The sequence below is a fragment of the Ursus maritimus genome, unplaced genomic scaffold (assembly GCF_017311325.1).
Source record: "Ursus maritimus isolate PB19 unplaced genomic scaffold, ASM1731132v1 scaffold_23, whole genome shotgun sequence".
In the NCBI taxonomy this organism is placed as follows: Eukaryota; Metazoa; Chordata; class Mammalia; order Carnivora; family Ursidae; genus Ursus; species Ursus maritimus.
The window spans coordinates 35,871,436-35,894,404 of NW_024424786.1; the positions used below are offsets into that span (position 1 = coordinate 35,871,436).

At 40.6% G+C, this 22,969-nt stretch overlaps 1 protein-coding gene, 1 long non-coding RNA gene and 1 other non-coding gene across 8 annotated transcripts in view; 1 reads left to right on the top strand and 2 right to left on the bottom strand.

Moving 5' to 3' along the window:
• The first annotated feature begins 3,307 nt into the window (after window positions 1-3,307).
• LOC121104773 overlaps window positions 3,308-22,969 on the top strand; it is a 24,311-nt gene continuing 4,649 nt past the window's right edge. The window contains exons 1-6 of one of the 6 annotated variants that reach the window (XR_005837123.1): window positions 3,308-4,087; window positions 5,492-5,645; window positions 6,102-6,336; window positions 7,610-7,725; window positions 9,425-9,492; window positions 14,714-15,419. This is a non-coding gene — a long non-coding RNA (uncharacterized LOC121104773). Of the gene's footprint in view, window positions 4,100-5,491; window positions 5,646-6,098; window positions 6,337-7,609; window positions 7,726-9,424; window positions 9,811-10,641; window positions 10,865-14,713; window positions 15,420-22,969 lie in introns of those variants that run through there. The other 5 variants (XR_005837121.1, XR_005837122.1, XR_005837120.1 and 2 more) reach the window with 5 other exon arrangements.
• On the bottom strand, window positions 7,125-7,227 carry LOC121104845. Its single transcript, XR_005837221.1, has one exon. It is a non-coding gene; the product is annotated as a U6 spliceosomal RNA (small nuclear RNA).
• On the bottom strand, window positions 11,475-12,983 carry LOC103666158 (olfactory receptor 10V1). The gene has a single exon (XM_008694184.2). It carries the CDS (start codon window positions 12,473-12,475, stop codon window positions 11,546-11,548), a length of 930 nt encoding a protein of 309 aa, XP_008692406.2. The 5' UTR covers window positions 12,476-12,983; the 3' UTR covers window positions 11,475-11,545.

Sequence of the window (22,969 nt, forward strand, 5' to 3'; positions counted from 1 at the left end):
AGATATGAACAGACATTTCTCTGAAGAAGACATATAGATGGCCAACAGACACATGAAAAGATGTTCAATGTCAGTTATCATCAAGGAAATGCAAACCAAAGCCACCACGAGGTATCACCTCATGTCTGTCAGAATAGCTAAAATCAAAAACACAAGAAATGAGTGTTGGCGAGGACGTGGAGATAAAGGAACCCTTGTGCATTATTGGTGGGAATGCAAACTGGTACAGCCACTGTGGAAAACGGTATGGAGGTTCCTCAAAATATTAGAAGTAGAATTCCACAACTGGGTATTTACCCAAAGAATGTGAAAACACTAATTCAAAAAGATATAAGCATCCTTATGTTTATTGCAGCATTATTTACAATGGCCAAATTATGGAGGCAGCCCAAGTGTCCTTCAGTAGGTGAATGGATAAAGAAGATGTGAGATACACACACACACACACACACAATGGAATATTACTCAGCCATAAAACAGAATGAAATCTTGCCATTGCAACAATGTAGACGGATCTAGAATGTATAATGCTAAGTATAAATAAGAAAGTCAGAGAAAGGCAAATGCCATATGATTTCACTCGTATGTGGAATTTAAGAAACAAAGTAAGTGAACACAGAAAAAAAGACAAAAAAAGTCTTAAATAAAAAAAGAGAACATGGTAGAATCTTAGTTATCAAACACTGTCTATAAAAGATTTGTAATGACATAGGAAATGAATATAACTTTTAGTGAAAAAAGATAATGTGTAATTGCAAGTATGTTAAAAATATGCTGTGCAAGAGATCGAATGGAAATTTAACAAGATGTTAAAAGCTGGGAATAAAGTTGTTTTTTCAGTGCTGGGAATAACTTTGTTTTTTAAAGAGCATTTTATTTTTATCTGTTTAAATACTTTCTTTAATAATTATGGATTTTTTAATGAAAATAATGTCAAACTTAAACATGAATTTAGGTTGCTGGGCAAGTCAGGTTACTTATTTGGGTATACAATCTTCCCTGATAGTCCTGTTATTGGTTTACAGAAAAGGAAGCATAAAAAAATTAGAAAGAGTAGCGAGCATACTTGCCATTAGAAGACCTTTGGCAAAGCACTCAAATCTTGGCGTACTCTTCATTATATAATAATATACATATATAATATATTATATATAATATAATGATAAGCTAGGAACATTTTGATCTTGAGGATCAAGTACATGTGAGGACATTCTGTAAATGGAAATTTGCTGTACAATTGAAAAATATTATTATTTCTGAGACCAAATTCCTAGCTAGAACCTGAAGGTTGATAACCGTAATATCATGTTCTAGACAGCAGGCTGTGGGAAATTGTCATGTTCTTTAGTTTCTTGAGGTCAGTTGGAAAGAGCACTGGGCTGATAACCAGCTTGGCCCGGGTTCTAGGTCCGGCGTTGCCCCCTTACTGGCCTGGTCACCTTCTGAGAGTCCTTCCTACTTTTTTTTGGGTTGTCGTTGTTGCAAAAATTAGGAAGCTGTGTTAGATGATCTCTAAGGGCCCTCTATATATCACAAATAATTGTTGGCCAAATGACTAATGCACAATTTTGGAACTGAAAAGTAATTTTTCAGAGAAGGCATAATGCCAGCATTTGCTTGCCGTCATTAGATTGATTTGTTTACTGTCTCTCTAGGTTAATATTCTGTACTGTGTGCAGATTTGGTGAGAGGAAATGGACCAATTAAAATGTGGAAGCCAAGTTTTAATAAAGCAGATGGCAGAGTAGATCATGGGTTTGATATTTAGAGCCATGCTGTATATGCAAACAGATCATTTTGGAAACTCTTATGCTGCCTTCCATGTGAGCTGGACTTAATCAAACCATTTAAGTTGAAGTTTTGCTTTTGTCCCTTCCTAGCTAGGTGACCTTGGGCAAATGCCTTAGCTATCTTGATGCTCCATTTCTCAATCTCACAAATGGGTATTATAATGTCAGCTTATTAGAGATTCTATTAAAAGGATAAAAATGGTAATATTCTTGGAACAGCTTTATATACGAAAAAGTTCTGTATATAGCGAAGTCTCTGTTTGATGTTCAAAAGGGTAAGTCATCTGGAAGTGTAGCATTGTCTGTTTTCATTCATCTTAATGAAGGAAGCTGGTAAAGGGAATAATCAAAGCCCATAGGTATTAAGAAAGTAGGGAACAAAAGAAATAATTAGTTTCAAAACCTGGACAAGAACCAGAAATGAAAGCTGGAGTTTTGAATGTTGACACTGGAGCAAGAGATTTGTCAGGAGACCAGGGCTTCAGCTCAATAATTATCTGCTCCCCAGATTCATTGCCCTGGGCCTTATTAAATGAAGTTAGGACCTTTAGGGATATATATGTGGGCATGATATAATAATTCTCAAATGACACTGTGTGACCTTAAGGCATAATCATCAGACTCAGGAATAAAGTTGAATTTGTTTAAGTTAACTCTAGCAAAGAGAACTCAGACAGTAACTGTAAACAAAGAAGCCACACACATCTAAATAAAGGGTACCAGGTCCCAAATACTGGGGTCAATAGTTGAGAGATATTTTCTTGTTTCATGCATTGGCACAACTCATTTTTAAGACTGCACTATTTTATATTCTTATTCCTCTTTCTCATGTCTTACAGAGCCATGATTGATTATCGTATCTTGATTAGTTTATTCCTCAGGTTCTTGATACCTTGGAAAAATAAATATACTGTCTTTCCTGATGATAAAATAAACAATGCTTTTAGCCCCTCATGGAAGTCCAAATGTCAGCCTCGCTCTCTCTCTCTGGTGCTCCTCTTCAGTTCTTATCCTAGGAAACTCTAGCTCATCTCCTCCCATGCTCCAGTACCACAACTGTGAAGGCTTGGTCGGTTACCCCAGGCTTCAATCCACCCCCCACCCCATAGCTCTTAGCTCTTCACTCTTAGCCTTCGTTGCAGCAAATCGTGGTGGTTTGTTGACATGATTGTTACCCCCTCTAGACTGTGAGCTACTTAGAGAGAAGAGCATGACTTTTCCATCTTTAGGTCTCAGGACCTCAACTAATATCTGATGTTGGGTATGGGTTGAAGTTAGAAGAAAGATGGGAGGCACTCAGGGCCTGAATTGTTGATCTAATTTTTGACGCACATCTCTTCTCTGACTTGGTTGTATGTTTAAAAGACCAAGCCAAGGGGTGCCTGGGTGGCTCAGTCGGTTAAGCATTTGTCTTTGGCTCAGGTCATGGTCTTCCGGTTCTGGGATTGGCTTCGCGTTGGGCTCCTGGCTCAGTGGGGATTCTGCTTCTCCCTCTCCCTCTGCTTCTCCCGCCTGCTCATGTTCGCTGTCTCTGTCTCAAAGGAATAAATAAAATCTTAAAAAAAAAAAGACCAAGCCAAGAAAAGGAAGTCTTGTGATGATTCATTTCTTCTCTTTGCTTGCTTCCTATCTCCCCCATTGCTCCATTCCTTCATTACTTTCATCTTTCTTCTCTTCTTATCTGTAATAAATAAAAATATTCACAGTCTAAAAAATAAAGCAATGAATTATAACCTATTCATGATTACATGTTGGTATAAATATGTAACAAAAATTTAAATGAGGGAGCATAGACAAATCTCCCATACAATATAATTCCAAATAATTTATGTAGATATTACCCCCTCACTTGGGGGAACATGACTCCCTACTCTGTAAGTGTGGGCTGAATATGGTGACTTCCTTCCAAAGAATACAATATGGAAAGGAGAAGAGAGAGTAAGTATACCCTGGGGAAACCTGACAAATACTGCTGCTGCCACGTGATCAAAGTCAACCAACAGTGAAATCATGTGTATAGTATGTACCCTTGATACAATGTGATGAGAACGACAGTTTACCTCTGTGTCTTTCTTCCAAAAACCTGTAACTCCTTGTCTAAGCATCAGACAAATTCAATTTGAAGGACGAATTCTACAAAACACTACAAAATACCTGACCGGGACTTCTCAAACTGCTACAGTTATGAAAATAAGGAAAGTCTAAGAAACCACAGCCAAGAAGGACCTAAAGAGACGTGATGACTGAATGTAGCGTGGGATCTTTGATGGGATCCTTGAACAGAAAAAGAGCATTAGGTAAAAAATAAGGTAATCTGAATAAAGTATGAGCTTTAGTTAGTAATAATAGGTCAATGTTGGAGAATTAGTTAAGACAAACGTACTAGAGTCATGTTAACAATGGGGGAAATTGAGTGTAGTGTGCATACACTCAATCTTACCTAAAGTAGATATTCCCCGCTTGGTTACTTCCTATTGTGTCACTATGGTTACTGCCTTCATAGCAACCGTTGTAGTCTATTATGATCTTTTTTCGTTTGTTTACTGTCTGTCTCTCCCATTAGATTGTACACTTCGCAAGGGCAAAGATCTCTGTTCAGTCTGTTGCATTCCCACTATGTTGGAGGTTGCTACACATAGTAGATGTTCAATAAATAGCTGTTGAATGAATGAAGGAAGGAATTATTGGTGATTGTTGCCAAGACTTGAAGGATCATTGCAACTGGAGCAGAACTAACTCATTACTTTACGTTATAAATAAACCATACTACATGCTTTCTCTAAAGAGTGGTAGCCTTCTTTCCTTCCTTCCTTCCTTCCTTCCTTCCTTCCCCCCTCCCTCTCTCCTTCCTTCCTTCCTTCCTTCCTTCCTTCCTTCCTTCCTTCCTTCCTTCCCTCCCTCCTTCCCTCCTCCCTCCCTCTCTCCTTCTTTCCTTCTTTCCTTCCTTCCTTCCTTCCTTCCTTCCTTCCTTCCTTCCTTCCTTCCCCCCTCCCTCTCTCCTTCTTTCCTTCCTTCTTTCCTTCCTTCTTTCTTTCCTTCCTTCCTTCCCTCCCTCCTTCCCTCCTCCCTCCCTCTCTCCTTCTTTCCTTCTTTCCTTCCTTCCTTCCTTCCTTCCTTCCTTCCTTCCTTCCTTCCTTCCTTCCCTCTTTCCTTCCTCCCTTCCTTCCTCCCTTCCTTCCTCCCTCCCTTCCTTCCTTCTATAATAAAAAGAATAATTTCCCCAAACATCCTGTGAAGGATAGCCTGGAGTTTCTTCTTGGAAGGTGTGTAAATAAGGGTGCTAACATGCATTTGCTGTTCATGCTGGGAAGTTCCTCACTTCTCTTCATCTCTTAATTGAGTCAACTGAAAGATATACATATTATCATGGGTGTATACCATGGGAGACTCAGACTTTCGCTATTGAGATGTTGTCACTGAAGCAGAAGCACCTAGCTACTACGGGTAAAGAAAGTCTCTGTGCACAGCTGGGATCCTCCCCACCTCCTGGGATCACTGAAAGCAAGGATATGACACAGGGGCTGGGAATCCTGAAATCACAAAAGAATAATTGGCTGGTAGACCCTGGGCATAGTGTGTCATCCTTCATGTTTCATGAAGAACAGTGGTGGACAGCTAAGAAGGACAGTACTTTATATTGTCTCTGTTAGTCTTTGAAGTATTTCAGTGCTTTGACTGATGTTTTCAATTTCTTCCATTAGGTTATTTAACCTGTAGTCCTCCAGATGATTTTTTTGACTGCCCCCTATTTACTGTGGTGAGTTGTATGAGATATATGAAGACATATTAGGTGTGGTGTCTACCATCAATGACATCAGCATCTGACTTGGGAGATAAAACACGAGGGCGTGAAATGTGAGTAAGGTCCAATGCGAGACTGTCCCTTGAAAGGGATATTATCGTGGAGGAGGGAGGGGCAAGAAAAGTCACACAACGCTTCACGGTGGAGGCAAAAACTGAGGTGGCCCTGAATGCATGGCTGTAAATTAGTGATTCATAAATCAATTCAATATTTTTGAGATCTCTAGGCGTCAACGTAACAGGTCACAGTGGTAGTGAGGGAGATAACTAAGGGCACTATAGGTATCACAGATGCTGTGATGGGCTTATACACAAGGTACAGAGGGGACACAGGGGACAGTGCGGTCACTTGTCCTGGCGTGGGTGTGGGGTGGGTGGTCAGGAAAGACTATTTAGATAAAGTGTTGCTGATAAAGCTCAATAAAAAAATACATTACTTTAAAAGAGATGTAATAGAAAAGAATGGTGGTGTATCACTTAAGTTTCAATTATCCTCCTGATTTTAAGCAGGAATGATGGTATTCAGTGCAATGGATGCTTTCCAAATCATGGACAGGATGGAGAAGGAGGCCTAGGCTGGGACTCTAAGAAGACTCCATAGCACAGACTTGGTCGGAAGAGGAATGGCCACATTCACCCGAGAGCGTCTGGGGAATCAAGGAGTCCCCACTGACGGGGTTTTTGCCTTCGGAACCACACCTCATCTGCTGAACTTCCAGCAGAAAACAGATGCCTCACACTACAGGTGCCTCTTTCTATGGGTTACTCAGTTTTAATTCATGTCTTGAGGGAGCGCATCTGATTGGTGGAAACTAAACGCATCTTGAAGTGCTAGGGATTCTGGGAGTTTGTAGGTTTTTAGGTCCTTAAGTATAAGAAGACTCACCAGATGGTGGATGAAACAGATTGTGTGCACACCACGTTGCCAGATTCTCTGGAGCTGCACACCGACCTCAAACGGCAAAGGCCTGGTACCGTACCCTGGGGAGGAGGGCTGTCTAACTGGACTGACAAATTAAAGACCAGAAAGTTGTCCCCATCAGTCAAACACATGGAGAAGATTCAAGATTTTAATTTAGAATTAACACACATACAGACACACAGACCCATAGCCAGTTACCTGCTGTTCCCAAGGCTATCATGCTCAAGTCTTTTAATTTTTTTTACATATTTTTTATTGAGATATAATTGACATATAACATATTAGTTTCAGGTGTATGACATAATGATTTGATATTTGTATATATATTATAAAATGATCATCACAACAAGTCTAGTTAACATCTGTCACCACAGTTACAAGGTTTTTTCTTGTGATGAGAACTTTTAAGATCTCTTCTCTTAGCGACTATCAAATGCGCAAGACAGTATTGTTAACTACGGTCACCATGTGGTTCATTACATCTCCAGGACTTCTTTATTCCATAACCAGAAGTTTATACCTTTTAACCCACTTCAGCCTTTTTGCCCACCCCCCCCCACTGGCAATAATGAAAACATTCTCTGTGTCTATGAGTTCAGTCTTTTGTTTTTAAAAATACAGAAACCTTCATGAATTTGCATGTCATCCTTGTTCAGGCACCGTGCTAATCTCCGTATCGTTCCAGTTTTAGTACCTGTGCTGTGAAGTGACCACTCATTGCTTTTCAAATAATGAGAAGGTCATACGGCAACATCTGACTTTTAAAGGCCTCAGAATGAAACCGCCTTGGGGGGGGTGTTTCCCAAGTCAGAGGCCCACAGAACTCCAGCCCTTGGACTTTCTCCTATTTGGGAGAAGACAAGGGTACCTGCTTTCCCATTTGGTCATGCCCATGTGTCTCATTTTCACTTCCTGATTGAGAAGCAGCTAAAAATCTATTACCATGGGGTAAAAGCACCACAGAAGCCTGTCCAAGGTGAGGAGAAACGGCCTGTGCGTTGATAGAAGTGAATAGAACACAAGAGAATTAATGAATCAAAGTCAGTGCTTTCGGATATCTTAGATATTAACAAGTTTAATCCCCTTTTTTTTCTAGATACTGGGACGAAGCCTTGAAGGATGAAAGTGACTTTCCCAGCTTACCACTCCTAGAAACCATGTCTCCATGTCTCCTGGATCTCCGTCCCGTGATGCTTCTTCCAGAGAAGCATGGTAGATTCTCTGCTGCCCCACCCACTCCCTGCTGCCTGTTGCCATAACTCGTAACTCCTCTTATCTTTCACACCCCCACAGGTTCCTCAGACATCCTGCTTTCCTCTGTCAGCCCTATCCCCATGTCCTCACCTGATTTGCTTTTCTAGTGTCTTCCTACTCACCTTTTTTTTTTTTTTAAAGATTTTATTTATCTGAGAGAGAGAAAGAGAGAGAGAGAGCACAAGCAGGGGGAGTGGCAGAGGTAGATGGAGAAGCAGGCTGAGCAGGGAGCCTGATGAGGGGCTCGATCCCAGGACCCTGGGATCATGACCTGAGCCGAAGGCAGATGCTTAACCGACTGACCCACCCAGTACCCCTCATCTTTTCTTCATTATCCTCTTTCCTCTGCTTCCAAACACTACAACACTGTAAAAGGATGAAAGAAACATGAGAGGCTGTTTGGGACTTTCTTCTGGGTGTGATTGCATAGTATGCCTGTCCCTTCAGCTCTTTATTTTTGGAGTAAAGAGCAATAGCATCAATAGCATCCACTCTGCAGCAAATGGAAGTTACAAATTCTCAAAATTTTTCTATGAATGATGGCAGTTTAAAAATATTCTTGCTAAAATTGGGTTAAATATAGCAAAGTCTATGATGTTCTTTTAATATGCAGTAATAATAGCTACCCACTTCCTTCAAACGGACATTTTATAGTTTCCATTTGTATTTTTTATTATCTGTAAGTCTTAGGGAACATAAGACTTATAGATATAGAATCAAATAAAACATTAAAAAATAGTAATAGCCATACATGTTTCAAAAAAGTTTTTAATAAGAATGTACATTTATCAGTAACATTAAAAAAATCTGGAAACCAGAAAAGAATTATCTCCGAAGGGAGTCCTGTTCAATTCCACAAATATTTATGGAGTACCACCACTGCTAAAGGAGCAGCAAAGGATACAAATCGTAGCCAAAGGGTAGAACACAATCCCTTTGTTTAAGAACATACAGTTTTTATGAGCAGCAAGACACCCTCTCTAGATGTAATTTATCTCTTGATAGTAAATCAGCAGAGTCTAATAAATAAAGTCTAGCCACTGCACTAGATGCTGGGAATTCAAAGATGAACGGCATACTCTCCCTTCCGAGGGCACTCACAACTATTGTTTCTTTTCCCATTAAGATGAAGATATAAAAGAAATTTATGAACTACTGGTGGGTTTCAAAAGAGTAAGATAGCCATCTCAATGCGAATCCCTAGTAAAATTCTGGAAACGCGTGATTGACTAGATAATTCATAGGCATTTTGAAAAGCCTGGTGATTACTAAGAAGAGCCCGTCTAAAGTGATCCAAGATCAATCATGCCAAAAATACTTTCCTTTTAACATAAGGCTTTTCAATGGTTAGATTTATATCAGTATTGTAGTGTATCTTGGTCATATGAAAAGATTTGATAGGCTTTCCATGATATTCTTCTTGGAAAGATGGTTTATTACAGATTGGATGGTGAATTGGTTATCTTTTGATGCAAAATATACCATTTCAAACTTAATGACTCACAGTATCAATCATTTTATTTGCCCACGTTTCTGTGGGTCAGCATTTTAGGCTAGTTGGGCTGGGCAGTTCTGTTGGAGTCACTAATGTGACTGCAAGCATCTGGCAGCTCAGCTGCAGTTGGTCAAGGGAACCTTCTTGATGGCCTATTTCTAGGTGTCATCCTAGCCCCGACTTCTTCATGTGGCAGTCACAAGGCAGCAAGAGGGGACAGACACCGAAGGGTAAGTTTAAGCCTCTGCTTGCAATATATTTGCTAATGTCCCATTGGCCAAAGCAAGTCACATAGCCATGGGGGAAGGGGGACACCCAGAGGGATGGATCCACTTGGGGGAGGTCATAATTGTGACAGTGTACCACCGATGGTATTAACTGAGCATATTTCTAGCTAGTTGGACAACAATTCCTGGAGGACTACCATAGATACGCACTTGCTGTATTCTAGTTTGAATATTGGTTAATGATTTGGACAAAGGAAATGAAATGTGATTGTAATTTTAATCATGCCCCAAAACTATGATGAATAAAATCCTGTAGATAACTGTGGCAGTTTGGATCATTTATCCCAAATCAATAAAAAAAAACCCAATATATCAGTGTTAAATGAAAAGTCCTACAGGGGCGCCTGGGTGGCTCAGTTGGTTAAGTCTCGGACTCTTGATTTTGGCTCAGGTCATGATCTCAGGGTCGTGAGATTGAGCCCTGTGTTGGGCTCTGCACCGGGTGTGAAGCCTGCTTATGATTCTCTCTCTCCCTCTCCCTCTGCCCTTCTGCGCCCAGCCCCACTCATGCATGGGCCCTCACTCTAAAAAAAAAAAAAAGTCTTACATGTATGTTAGTAAAATAAATTGTGGCCAGGCAGAATTGAAAGTCAAATGAAATGATACAGAGATTTTATCTGATACCAAATTTATGAGAGGCTGAAGTGATCAAGGTGAATTGATAGAAACGTAGTCCATAGGTCATGAAAAGTAACAGCTCCCCAGAACAAAATATGCCCAGTGCATTGTGTTTATTTCTGGGTGAAAATCTGTAGAACGATATGGAGTTAGGAAAATGTAGAAGGTGACTGGTGTGAGAGCATTTAAATATGATCTCCTGAAGAGAAAACTTAATAATGTTCTAAGTATTTGCTCTAGAGAATTCGCTCTAGAGAAAAGAGGGCTAAAGACTTAAAGAAGATACAAAATCTGCGCCAATACCTGAGGGAACTGTCAGGGAGAAGAAAGCTCTAGAGGGTCAAAATAGGATCAGTGGGAAGAAGTTGCTTGTAGATGGACTTTAGCTCGAACAGGTGTGTGGGACTTTAACAACCGGAGTTGTCCAGCAAGGAATGTGGTGTCTTACAAGTGAATGATCTCTCTCCTTGGAAGCTCAAGAAGAGTCTGAAAAACTGACATGCTGTAGAAGGGATTCGTGAGGAGTCAAGATTCAACGAGGCCCACTTCTTTCCCCATATTTTCACTTATTACATTAAATAACATTTTCCTCCATTATTATTACCCTTTTTATTGCTGGGGTGCTCTTTAAGAGTTAAGAACAGAATTTTTCATTTTGGTTAACAAAACAAAAACATGTAAAAAAGAAAATAAAAGAGAAAAGAAAAAAGAAAAAGTCTCCCTTCCTTTGGCCAACTGCAAATCCTCCTCTCTGTCTCCCCCCCCCCCCCCATTCAGGGCCTCCTTGACCAATATTATTGAAGATAGCTTAGTCTTTGGATTTTTTAAAAATTTATTTATTATTTATTTTATTTAGAGAGGGAGAGATAGAGGGAGGGAGGGGAGGTACAGAGAGAGGGAGAGGGAGAATCTTAAGCAGGCTCCATGTTGCGGGCTCAGTCTCATCACCCTGAGATCATGACCTGAGCCAAAATCAAGAGTCAGACGCTCAAATAACTGAGCCACTTAGGTGCCCTGAGATTTTTAAATACTTGTGTTCTCATCCTGGATATATCTTTTTAAAGTTATTTTGGTTTCCTTTTCTAAAACATGAAGACTATGGTATTTTCTATGGGCTAAGTAAGATAACCCATATAAAGTGCTAGTATATAGCGGGTGATTCTCCTCCATCCATGCTCAGGGCATCAGGCTGCCCTCCATGATACAGCTTTATTTCAATTACACAGTAGCATTCGTCTCCTCCAGTCATCCTAGAATAGTGCGCCATGCCTCAGTTTGCTGAGGACATTCCTGGCTCGTGCTGTCCCAGCATAGTTATTAACAGCATCCCCGTTCACTCTCAAGCATCCGATTTCGACAAGTCATGGGATCATCCTACCTAGAATTTCCTCAGTGCCCTCCTTAGGGCATCTTTCAGTTCCTTGTTCCTTATACTGTAGATCAGGGGGTTTAGAATGGGAGTGATGAAGGTGTAGACCACGGACACCACCCGGCCCATCTCAGGAGAGTAGCTGGAACTGGGGGACAAGTATATGAAGCTGGTGCAGCCGTACTGCAGGAGGACCACTAAGATGTGAGAGGAGCAGGTGGAGAAGGCTCGGTGGCGTCCTTCCGCCGACCGGATCCGTAAAATGGCTGCCACGATGAAGACATAGGAGATGGAGATTAATGAGAGGGGGATGCTTAGGACGACGAAGCTGATGAGGTACAGGGCAGTCTCGTGAACGTGTGTGTCTGCACAGGCCAGGCGCATGACTGCAGGCATGTCGCAGTAGAAGTGGTAGATCTCGTTGTTGTTGCAGAATGGGAGATGGAAGATTAAAATAGTCAGTGGCAGCGACAGCAGGAACCCCAGCGCCAGGGACCCTACCATCAGCTCCACACACAAGGGCCAGCTCATGATGCGGGTGTATCTTAGAGGGTAACAGATTGCCACGAACCGGTCATAAGCCATGACCGCAAGCAGGACACAATCAGCTCCACCCAAGAAGACGAAGAAAAACATCTGGGTCCCACATCCAGGGATGGAAACAGGAGTTTTGCCCATTGAAAGGAGGTTTGCCAAGGCCAGTGGGGCAATGGCAGACGTATAGAAGATTTCCAGAACGGCCAGGTTAGCCAGGAAGAAGTACATGGGGACGTGGAGGGAGTGGTTGGTCTGGACAAGGACCGCAACTGTGGTGTTTCCACTGAGGCTGGTCAAGTACATCACCAGGAAGGCCACAAAAATCCCCACCTGGATCTCAGGGTCAGCTGAGAATGGACGAAAGAAGAACTGTATCTTTGCAGTTTTATTGATTCCTTCCATGGGTAGTGTATTTGATCTGGAAAAAGGAAAGATGACCTGCGTCTCTAGGCACCTCCCATACAATATGATGTATTTGCACCCCCCTGTTCGGCGTTAGAGCACTTTTTGAGGTACCTCAGCGATTACGTGCACACTTGCATGTCAGTGCAGATCTGGGAATGTTATAATTTACACGTTTGCCACCCCTCACCTTTCCTCCTCTACCCTCAAGTACCGAAGCCCGAGAAATCCTCAGTGGTGGGGATTTGGATGCTCTTTGCTTTGATTTCAGTGCCTAGCACAGTGCCCAATATAAAAAGCTTTCCAAGGGGTATTTGCTAAATGAATTAATGAGTAAAGTCAATTTAAAGTTCAAAGTTGCAAAATAGATAAAATAGGATTTTGATTCATTATGTGAAACTTGAAACACAAACGTCCCAGGAAAGTTTCATTTGATGGATGTTATAACTTAAAGAGAACTATAGAATTGCTACACTGATAAAGCAGCACAAACTGCCATTTAAGTCAACACTGAGAGATGTGATTGACTTACCCGCTGCCTCTCCTTTACCCAATTTGTTCCTAAATACTGATCATTTTTCCTACAAAAATTTCTCATATATATTGCTTTGGTCCTTTCCCACTGCCCCAGTCAGTCCTATCTGTTGTTATCTTACGTTTGGGTTCTTGTGATAGCCTCCTATCTCTTCTCCCGTTTTCCTTCCTCTTCCCTTCATCGTCTGTCCTGCTCTCCATGATCACATCATCCATCTGCTTTAGTGCCTTCCTGTTGCTTACGCGACAACCTTCGTGCTCCTCTGCTACTTATTCCAGCCTTTCTTGGACCTGACTGTTTGAACCTAATCCCACTGTGGCCCCAATTATCCCTGTCGTGTACCATATGGTCTACTCATTCATTGGCCTTTTCCCCATCATTCTCCTTCCTGTTTCACATACTTCTGTTCTCTGTCCAGTTAGAAATCTCATCTTCTCTCTTTTGCCTCATCCAAACCCTGCCCAGCTTTCAAATTCTAGGTCATGTTCTTTTATGATGTCTTCCCAGACCACTCCAGTTTAAATCTCTCTCTCCTTTCTCCGAAATTCTGTGTTGCTCAGTGTTATGATTTTAATGCTATTACACTGTCTTCTACTGTGTCTATTGGTTCTGTCCCAAATTATATTCTAGGTTCCCTGAGGACAGGGTCTCTTATGACAAATTGTCATTTATTCCATGTTAAGTGCTAGGCATGGTGAAAAATGATTTATGTGCATTTGTTCACTTATTCCACAAAACTACTTTGGAAGCCTGTGCTATTATCACACCATTTTACAGATGAAGACACAGGCTTAAAGAGGTTAGGAAATGTTTTGAAGTCACACAGGTAGAAAGTGGTAGAGCCAGGATTTGAGCACAGTCTACTTGACCATAGAACTCTTATGCTTAATCTAGGTTCATACTATACTGCCTCTCTCTATACTATTTAATATTTCCTAAGTGGCTTTGTTGTTTGATGATATTTCAGCTGTATGTAGAACTCTAGATGGTCTATGGTAAAAAGAGCACCTAAGATCTGAGACCAAAAATGTTAGATTACATTATTTTCAGACTTAAGAGAGGCATAATTACAATCGAGACTATTGTTTTATCTAGTAAATGCTGCCCCTAACAATGCAACAGAATCTCCCTCGTTTCTTTTATTTTTTAAAGATTTATTTGAAAGAGAGCGAGAGCATGAGCGGGAGGGACAGAGGGAGAGGGAGAGAATCTTAGCAGACGCCACACTGAGCATGGATCCCCATGCGGGGCTCTATCTCACGACCCCGAGATCATGACCCGAAGATCACCACCTGAGCCAAAACCAAGAGTCGAATGCTTAACCGACTGTGCCATCCAGGTGCCCCCCCTTCTTTCTTTTATAAGTAGCAGGGAGAAAGGGTTTGGTTAAAAACTATGCTATTTCGGTGAAGATGGAGGGAGAGTGGCTTAATTCATCCTACATGAGAGAGAGCATGGGAACAAAGACAAGGTCCTTTGCGACCCAGGACCTAGGGTCCTGAGTGATGCTCAAAGAGTTTTCATAGGAGCCTACAATTTTAACGTCCTGCCTTCTGGTGGCCAAGAGTCTAGTCCCAAAACGAACACAAGAGTTTTGGGTTGAACCAAACCTATGCAGGTGATACAAATGAATAAGTCATTTCATAAGGACAGCTAGAGATGAAAAGTCCCAATGGTACCATCTGTTCATTTTTTTTTCTCAGTTACCACCTCCTTGGGCACAGAAGTCCACTCAACCTCTTGGGCATAAGTCCACCTGATCTCCTCAAAGCTCTTGTGTCTAAATGCAATGCATAGGCTGCATTGGCTTCATTTTATTACAAGGTCTAGAAAAGGGAAGAGGAAATCAAATGTAGAGAAGTACTGTGAAATCCAGGGTTCTGAATAAGAAATTGGAGTACCACATTATCCAGCGTACTATTAGCTCTTCTCTTCATTTCTTCATGGAAAATTTCCCCACTCATTGCAATCTCTTCATTGCAACAAGATGAAGATATGTTAGGTTCTATTTGGAAGCTATATCAACTTTAGGTTATATGAAGTGCTTTCATTATTGCGAAGAAGAAACCAACTAGACATGTTTCAAAGATGGTCTGGAACTTTCAGATATTCCTTCTATATGATGCCAAAATATGGAAGCAAATGTCGGGGACTGTGCAAACCAATGACTGAATGCTCTGCTGACAGTTCTTTATATAAATCTGGAGTGACGGTGGTGATTGTTTGGATCTGGGCATGCGTTCTAAACCAGAATGTGTATATTCTAGAGTCTACAGGGTACAAAACTGTGTCCAGGACAAAATCAAGTCGCAGGATCAACATGGTGCAGCTTTCTTAAAAGGCCAATTTTAACTTGAAGATTTTTTTGAAAATTATTTCGTATAAAAAAAAGTGGAGATGTATACGTAGAGGAAGTTCTGCATGAATTTTGGGGGATAAAAACAGAGTATTTCCAAGAGATTTCTTTCTTGGGGTTGTTCACCAAGTCCTTAATATAAATTGTCTCTCCTACTGATTAATTAGTACTTAAGTAGAAAAGTTTTAGATGTACTGATTTAGACCACGAATTGGCTATTACCCAATGAAAAATAATTTTCCGAACTTCCCAAACGTACAATCCTGATTTGGAACAGTTCCTCCCTTACTATTCCAAAGAAAACAACTAAAGAAGTAGTCAACATTTTCTAAGATAAGTATGGCTCAGAGAAAACGCCCATGGGATAGCTAGTCTTTGGGAACATGGTTTATCATCTCCTGAGACTGTTTACCATCATGCAATGAAGAACATGGCTCCATGAGTTCTTTGTCCTTCATGTAATTCCTGTCCAAGTTGACTAGTGGCCACAGAAGGTCACAGATGCCCACAAAATCAGAACTCTGCCAGGTTATCACGTCCATCGCTTCCAAAGAGATTGCCTGACTTGCCCAAGGTTGCACGGGTGGGTCCTTTTTTAATTTATCATTTAAATATACAAGGTACTTGAGGGGATGCAAAGATGATTGAGATGCCATCTCCTCTGTGGAGTCACAGGGACAAGGCTGTTGGCCAGATTTTCCCTTCTTCTTGTTCTGTTTAAAACACTTGCATTCTCCCTTGTCAGTTTCACTCAATTTAAATTGTAGACAACATTTATAACAAGGGGAGAAAAGGTGGTTAAAACGTGGTCTTTTAACTAAGTTTCGTTATACAACCAAACAATCTTAGGACAATGCATATATAAAAGAAGCATATAAGTTGGGGGAGATGATGCTTCCAAGAAAGATGGTAGAAAGTAGGCTATGTTGGAATAAACGATGTGTACTCAAATTCCAGCTTTGCTACTTACTAGTTTTGTGATCTTGTTAAGTCCGTTGCCCTCCCTAAGATCCCATTTGTTCAGAATAACACCTCACTTCTTTACAAGGCTGCTGTGAGGTGAAAATGAAACGATGTCCATACGAGAACCTACTGGAATGCCTGGCACATATTAACTGCTCAATAAAATATATTGATTCATTGATTCCTTCCATTAACTTGAGACCGAAACAGATTTAAATTGCTGAGTGGGTAGAATGCCTGGCAGGTCTATCTAATATTTTCTGGGAAAGATTTTATGTCACATCCAGTTCCACTTTTAGTTTTCTATGTCACCTTATATTACAGAGTCCCTCTGTAAACAGAATGAAGAATGGCCACTATCTCATAAATTAGTTGAGAGTTTATATACAATGTGTTGACTTTAGGTATACTTGGCCTAATTGATGTACATGGCATATCTATTAGCACAAAGCTGGACTCACCTGAATAGGAAGATAAAATCTTAACTTGGGAGTGTTGATTGTGGGAAGAACAGAGAAGGAAGAACAACGTTAACCACCATACACAGGGCAAAAGCCCCGTTTGGAACACAGGTGTCTGTGGCTTTTGGAGATACTCATGCCAGCTGTAAGGTCTATTCATACCTATTCAAAGAAAATGTTCCGACATCAGATGTATCCAAACAAAAGATATATTTGTCCTTACAAAACATTCTTGAATAACATTTTCTATATGTTTGAGTATATATGAATTTCATATATGAATTATGAATTCATAAATATCATTCATAAAATGAAATTTAAATTTTGTATGCATCTATACATCTGAAGAGATTAGGTGTCTGAAGAGTGTTCCTTACTTTCTGGAAGAGACTTCTGTGAGAACTTTCCGGCAGCAGCATCTGGCAGGAAGGAGCTCCAATGTGGTATCTATCGCTTTATTGCTAACATGTTGAATCATATGGAATTTGTTTCTGAAAGTCGATAATGGTAGCATATAGGCAATTTCACATGGTTAAACATAATACTTTTACAAACATATTTTGAATATTTCAAATGAAATATTCAGGCATTTGACAAAAAGTTATTCTTCTACTTCATACCAGTGGGCAATATTTATTGGGCACTCGTACACAGGCATATCTCTCTTTTTAGAATAATGTTTTTTGAAAAATTGCATATAATTAGACTTATTTTTATATGCATCAAGGGGATTCTTGATGTGAAGGAAACTTCTAGTCATTCCTTTCATAATAGAAGTAGATGTTTCCTAATTCTTCAGCTTCTATGAGTTTGAAGTTTGGAATGATGGATATTTTTAAACTGGAGAAAGCCTTAAAAGTACTGACATCTTTTTGTTTCAGTGCTCGTTAGCATTGGACTCTTAAACTGATCTAGAGTATGATTCCTTGACCATTTCAGACAGAGCCTCCTCCTTGCCATTCATCAGTCTGAAGAGCGTGAATTTGACAGTATGCATTCTTGAGTCCCCTTTAAACCGTCTGGTATAAAACATTGGTTCTGAGCAGGAATTGGACTTTGACTCTTTCTGTGAAAAGTTCCATCCTTAGTTTCTCTTCCCTGACCAGTGCCTACCACAAGGCTTGGCCTAGTTACAAGCCAGGGATTTTCCTAATCTTCTCAAATCTGGAGTCTGGGAGGAGATTCTTACCTTATACGGGCTCGTGTGGAATGCAACCCATTGCAGATTTACTTGGATCCTTTGCTAAACACTGAGGACCCCAGAGTCTGCCCCTAGGTCCTTCTGTCCTCAGAGTATCCCTGGGCAGGTATGCAGACCACCCCTGGGCGGGTATGCAGACCACTTCTAGATTCACATATCTCATTGATTCAGGGCATTATGTTAAACACTTCTGAAACTCAACCTGATTCCTATCTAATCAACTCTTAGATTAAAGGCATGTTCCGTCCTGCCTTTTTCTTCTTCGTGTAAGGTAACCTCTGGGCTTTACTCACTACATCCCTGTAGCCTAAAACCTACCTTTGAAGTTCCCCTGACATTCAGACTCAAAATTATCATCGGGTAAGGACATTCATAACTAATCTGGCTAAAGGGACATTCTTGGTCCCCTGAGATGAGTGGGGTCTGCCTGGGAAGCATAAAGCAACAAGATTAAATACAGTGTTCCTTAAGAATTAAAATTGCATCAGGATTATTCCACTGGTACATCTTCCCTGGGGATTATCAGTAACTTGTTGATAAGTTCAGTGATGAGGTCAGTTGAGGGTAAGAAAAATTATTTTCACTTGATTTACCTTGAAATCATGTTTTTAAAACGTTAATTTCTACATGCAGCATTATTCTTTCTTTCTTTCTTTCTTTCTTTCTTTCTTTCTTTCTTTCTTTCTTTCTTTCTTTCTCTTTCTTTCTTTCTTTTCTTTCTTTCTTTCTTTCTTTCTTTCTTTCTTTCTTTCTTTCTTTCAGGGGGTAGGATGTATTCTGCAATATCCCCTGCTCTCTTTACTTATGGAAAATTAATTCCTCCTAATTTTACTTTATATTTCTGATATTCCTTCTTCGTCTACTTTGCTGGCTTCTTCTCTTTTCCTAATTTCCACTCCAGCTGGCTCGCAGTCCTAGATCCTCTTTTCTTTTTACTTTTTTTGCGAATGATTCAATTTAGTTGTTTGGCTTTAAATACAAGCAACAGGCTGATAATTCTCAAATGTGTTATTTCCAGCAAATCTTGTCCCTGAACTTCAGACTGGTATATTCACGTCTATTTGACATTTCTGTTGGATCACTGTTAAGTATCTTCTATTTCATATATCCAACACCAAACTCTTCACTCACCACCAACTTGGGTATTTTGTATGATCCATTCAAATCCTGACGGTAATATTTGTTGAGATTAATGAACGCTGATGCTTCATTCAATTTCATCCAAAGACATGGTTTTGTTTCAGTGTTCCCTGGAGAAATTAGGGACCATCTACAGCTTTTTTCTTTTTAAAAAGGTCATTCATGAAATTATGGAATGAAAAGGGATTTAAGAGGTCATCTAACAGTTACCATCTCCCATCCCCATATCTCAAAGTCCCTTTGAGATTATTAATGGAGTTTCCAAGGTAATTTTAATATTTCAAAAACCCTAACATATGTCATACATTTTCCTGGGATGATTTTATATTATTATTGTTATTATTACTTATGTTTTTATTTATTTAAAAGATAGAGTTGGGGGGGGCACCTGGGTGGCTCAGTCCATTAAGTGTCCAACTCTTTTTTTTTTTTAAGATTTTATTTATTTATTGTACAGAGATAGAGACAGCCAGCGAGAGAGGGAACACAAGCAGGGGGAGTGGGAGAGGAAGAAGCAGGCTCATAGCGGAGGAGCCTGATGTGGGGCTCGATCCCATAATGCCGGGATCACGCCCTGAGCCGAAGGCAGACGCTTAACTGCTGTGCCACCCAGGCACCCCAAGTGTCCAACTCTTGATCTTGACTCAGGTCTTGATCTCATAGTCATGAGTTTGATCCCCACGTTGGGCTCTATGCTAGGCATGGAACCTATTTTAAAAAAAAGAGTTAGGTAGGTAGTAATTTTCAAAACATGGGGTTTGGAGGCAATATATATAAGAATGGCTAAAAGAGGGACACCTGTGTGGCTCAGTCGGTTAAGTGTCTGCCTTCGGCTCAGGTCATGATCCCAGGGTCCTGGGATGGAGCCCCACATCGGGCTCCCTGCTCAGTGGGGAACCTGCTTCTCCCTCTCTTCCCTGCTTGTGCTCTCTCTCTCACAAATAAATAAATAAAATCTTTAAAAAAAAAAGCGTGGCTAAAAGAGTGGGTCTGAATTCACACAGACTTGGATTTAAACCTTGGCTTGGACCCTGGCTGAGTGTGCCTTTGGGTAAGTTAATTAAATTTTCTAAGCCTTACTTGCCTTACCTGCAAAGTGGGGATGACAGTACAGCTCCTCTCTCATAGAGTAGTTGTGGAGGTTGAATGGGATAATGCATGTGCAGTATTTATCATGTCACCTGACCTTTTCTTAGCTTTAAGATTTTGACTATGAGGTTCATAGAGAAAACACATAAAGTTGTGTGGTGCAGAGAATGTTGAGAGCTACTGATTTTATTTATCCTGACTTCCAGATATTCATCCCCAATATTTCATGTTCCAGCTAAAATTGACAAATAAAAATTATATATATTTGAGATATATAATGTGATTTTTAATCTATATATACATTGTGAAATGATTACCACAATCAAGCTAAATAATATATTCATCACCTCATATAGTTACTTTTTGTGTATGTGGTGAGAATACTTAATATCTCTTCACTTAGAAAATTTCAAGGATACAGTACATTATTAACTGTAGTCACTATGTTGTATAGTAGGTATCTAGAAGCTATTCATCTTATAACTGGAAACTTGTACCCTTTGGCCAACGTATCCCCGATACCCCCACTCCCCAACCCTTGGTAACCACCTTCTACTTTGTGTTTCTAGGAGTTCAACTTTCTTTAGAGTCCACATATAAGGGATATGATTCCGTACTTGTGTTTCTTTGGCTTATTTCCCTTAGCAAAATCTCCAGGTTCATTCATGTTGTCGCAAACGGCAGCATTTCCTTCTTTTTCTTGCCTGATTACTTTGGCTAGGACTTCCCGTGTTATGTTGAAGAGAAGAGGCAAATACTACATTTATGCTCAGAGCTGCTGAAAAGTTATCTGATGGACTTCAACTGATTCTTTAGAAAAGCTCTGAATAAAATAAGAATAGAAATAAACTATTTAAATATATTATAGTTAGCTCTTAGTTATTCTGTGAATATTTATTGGGTGCTTACTGTGTGCCAGGAACCGGGAGTACAATGGGGAATAAATCAGGAAAGGTTTCTGCTCTTTTGCCTCTATTGTTGAATGCTGTTTCTGACGTAGGCAATTTTTCTAAGTACGTCGCATGGATCCCTTAGTCTGCATAATTACATTATGAAGGAGGGGCTACTGTTTTTTTTTTTTTAAAGATTTTATTTATTTATTCGACAGAGATAGAGACAGCCAGCGAGAGAGGCAACACAAGCAGGGGGAGTGGGAAAGGAAGAAGCAGGCTCATAGCGGAGGAGCCTGATGTGGGGCTCGATCCCATAACGCCGGGATCACCCCCGGAGCCGAAGGCAGATGCTTAACCGCTGTGCCACCCAGGCGCCCCTAGGAGGGGCTACTGTTAACCTCATTTTTCAGATAAGGAAACTGAGGACCAAGATGTCTAGTAACTTACCCAAGGGGATGTAGCTAGCGAGCGATAGCATCAAAATTCAAACTACGCTGTCCCTAAAGCAGGAATCCGCACACTATGGGCTACATGTTACATCTGTGGGCTGTTTGTTTTTCATAAATAGTGTTTTATTGGCATGCAGCCATGCTTATTCATTCCCCTGTTGTCTATGCCTGCAGCAAAATCGAGCAGTTGTGACGGAGGCTGTACGTGCACCAAGCTTAAAACCTATACTGTCTGGGACTTACAGAGCAAACTTGCTGACTCCTTCTGTAGAGCCTGATACTTCATGTGAAAAAGGCTATATTAAAATCTCACAGCAGGCATCATTAAAACGGTGGAGTAATTAAACCACGTTCACAAAATATCAGGTGCTAGACAGGACACCCGTCATCGCCATGATTAATCAACACTTTTTGGAGGTTCTAAATAATGCAGACAAGAAAATAAAATAATTGGTCTCAGATGATATGATTTTACACCTAGAGAATGTAAGGAATTTTAACTTAAAACTTCTACACGTTAAGTGGTCTGGGGTGGGGCCTGGGAGTCTGCACTGGTACCAAGCTCCCAGCTGACACTGATTCTGCTGATCGCTGTATCGTACTTGGACCACCAGTGTATTCATTGCAAATGTGTAGTCTAGAGTGTAGCTTCGAAGTCCTTCACGTTGGGTTTTTTCCTAGCTTTCTGTCTTTTAAAGATACCTAAATTTGGTCAAATTATTTACTCTGAAAGCCCCAGTTTCGCCGTCTGTAAAACGGAGGTAATCATGGGTAATAGTGCACATGACACACTTAGCAGAAAATGTGCCCATAGTAAGTATCCAACAACTGTCAGATCTATTAGTATCTTTTATAGGTCAACCATGGAAATGGAGAGGGCAATCGGAAATATCGAAACTACTTATTTTGTATAAAGCCAGTCGGATAAAGTAACCTGTTGTAGAGGAGAACCATGTATTTTTTTCTCACATCTAGCCAGATCTCCGTATAACTGATCTTTGAGGGAGAGAAGAAGGAGGGGTAGAAGGAGCTGGGTGAGTTCGATTCTGGGGCTACCAGTCCTCTCACGGCATCTGAACCACCTGACCATCTCCCTGCCTCCTCTTTCCTTCTAGTATGTTCTCTGAATCATAGTTGAGTGACCTTGTTACAACACAAAGGCCAGCATATCCCTCTCCTTAAAACCTCTAGTGATTTCCCATAACACTTACGATGGAATCCAGACTTCTAACTGTCGCCCTCAAGTCTCCGCATGATTTGTGGCTACCTTCCTCTGGCTACCTCTTTCCTTTTTCCCCATTGCTGACTCCTTTGCATCCATCCAACCACATCACTGTTTCTGTGGTTCACTAAACCAGACAAATTATCGCTGCCTCAGGACCCTTGCATGTGCTAATGCTTCTCCCC

Coding starts and splice junctions, on each gene's coding strand:
- LOC103666158 (XM_008694184.2), bottom strand. CDS start 12,475: ATGGAAGGAATCAATAAAACTGCAAAGATACAGTTCTTCTTTCGTCCA.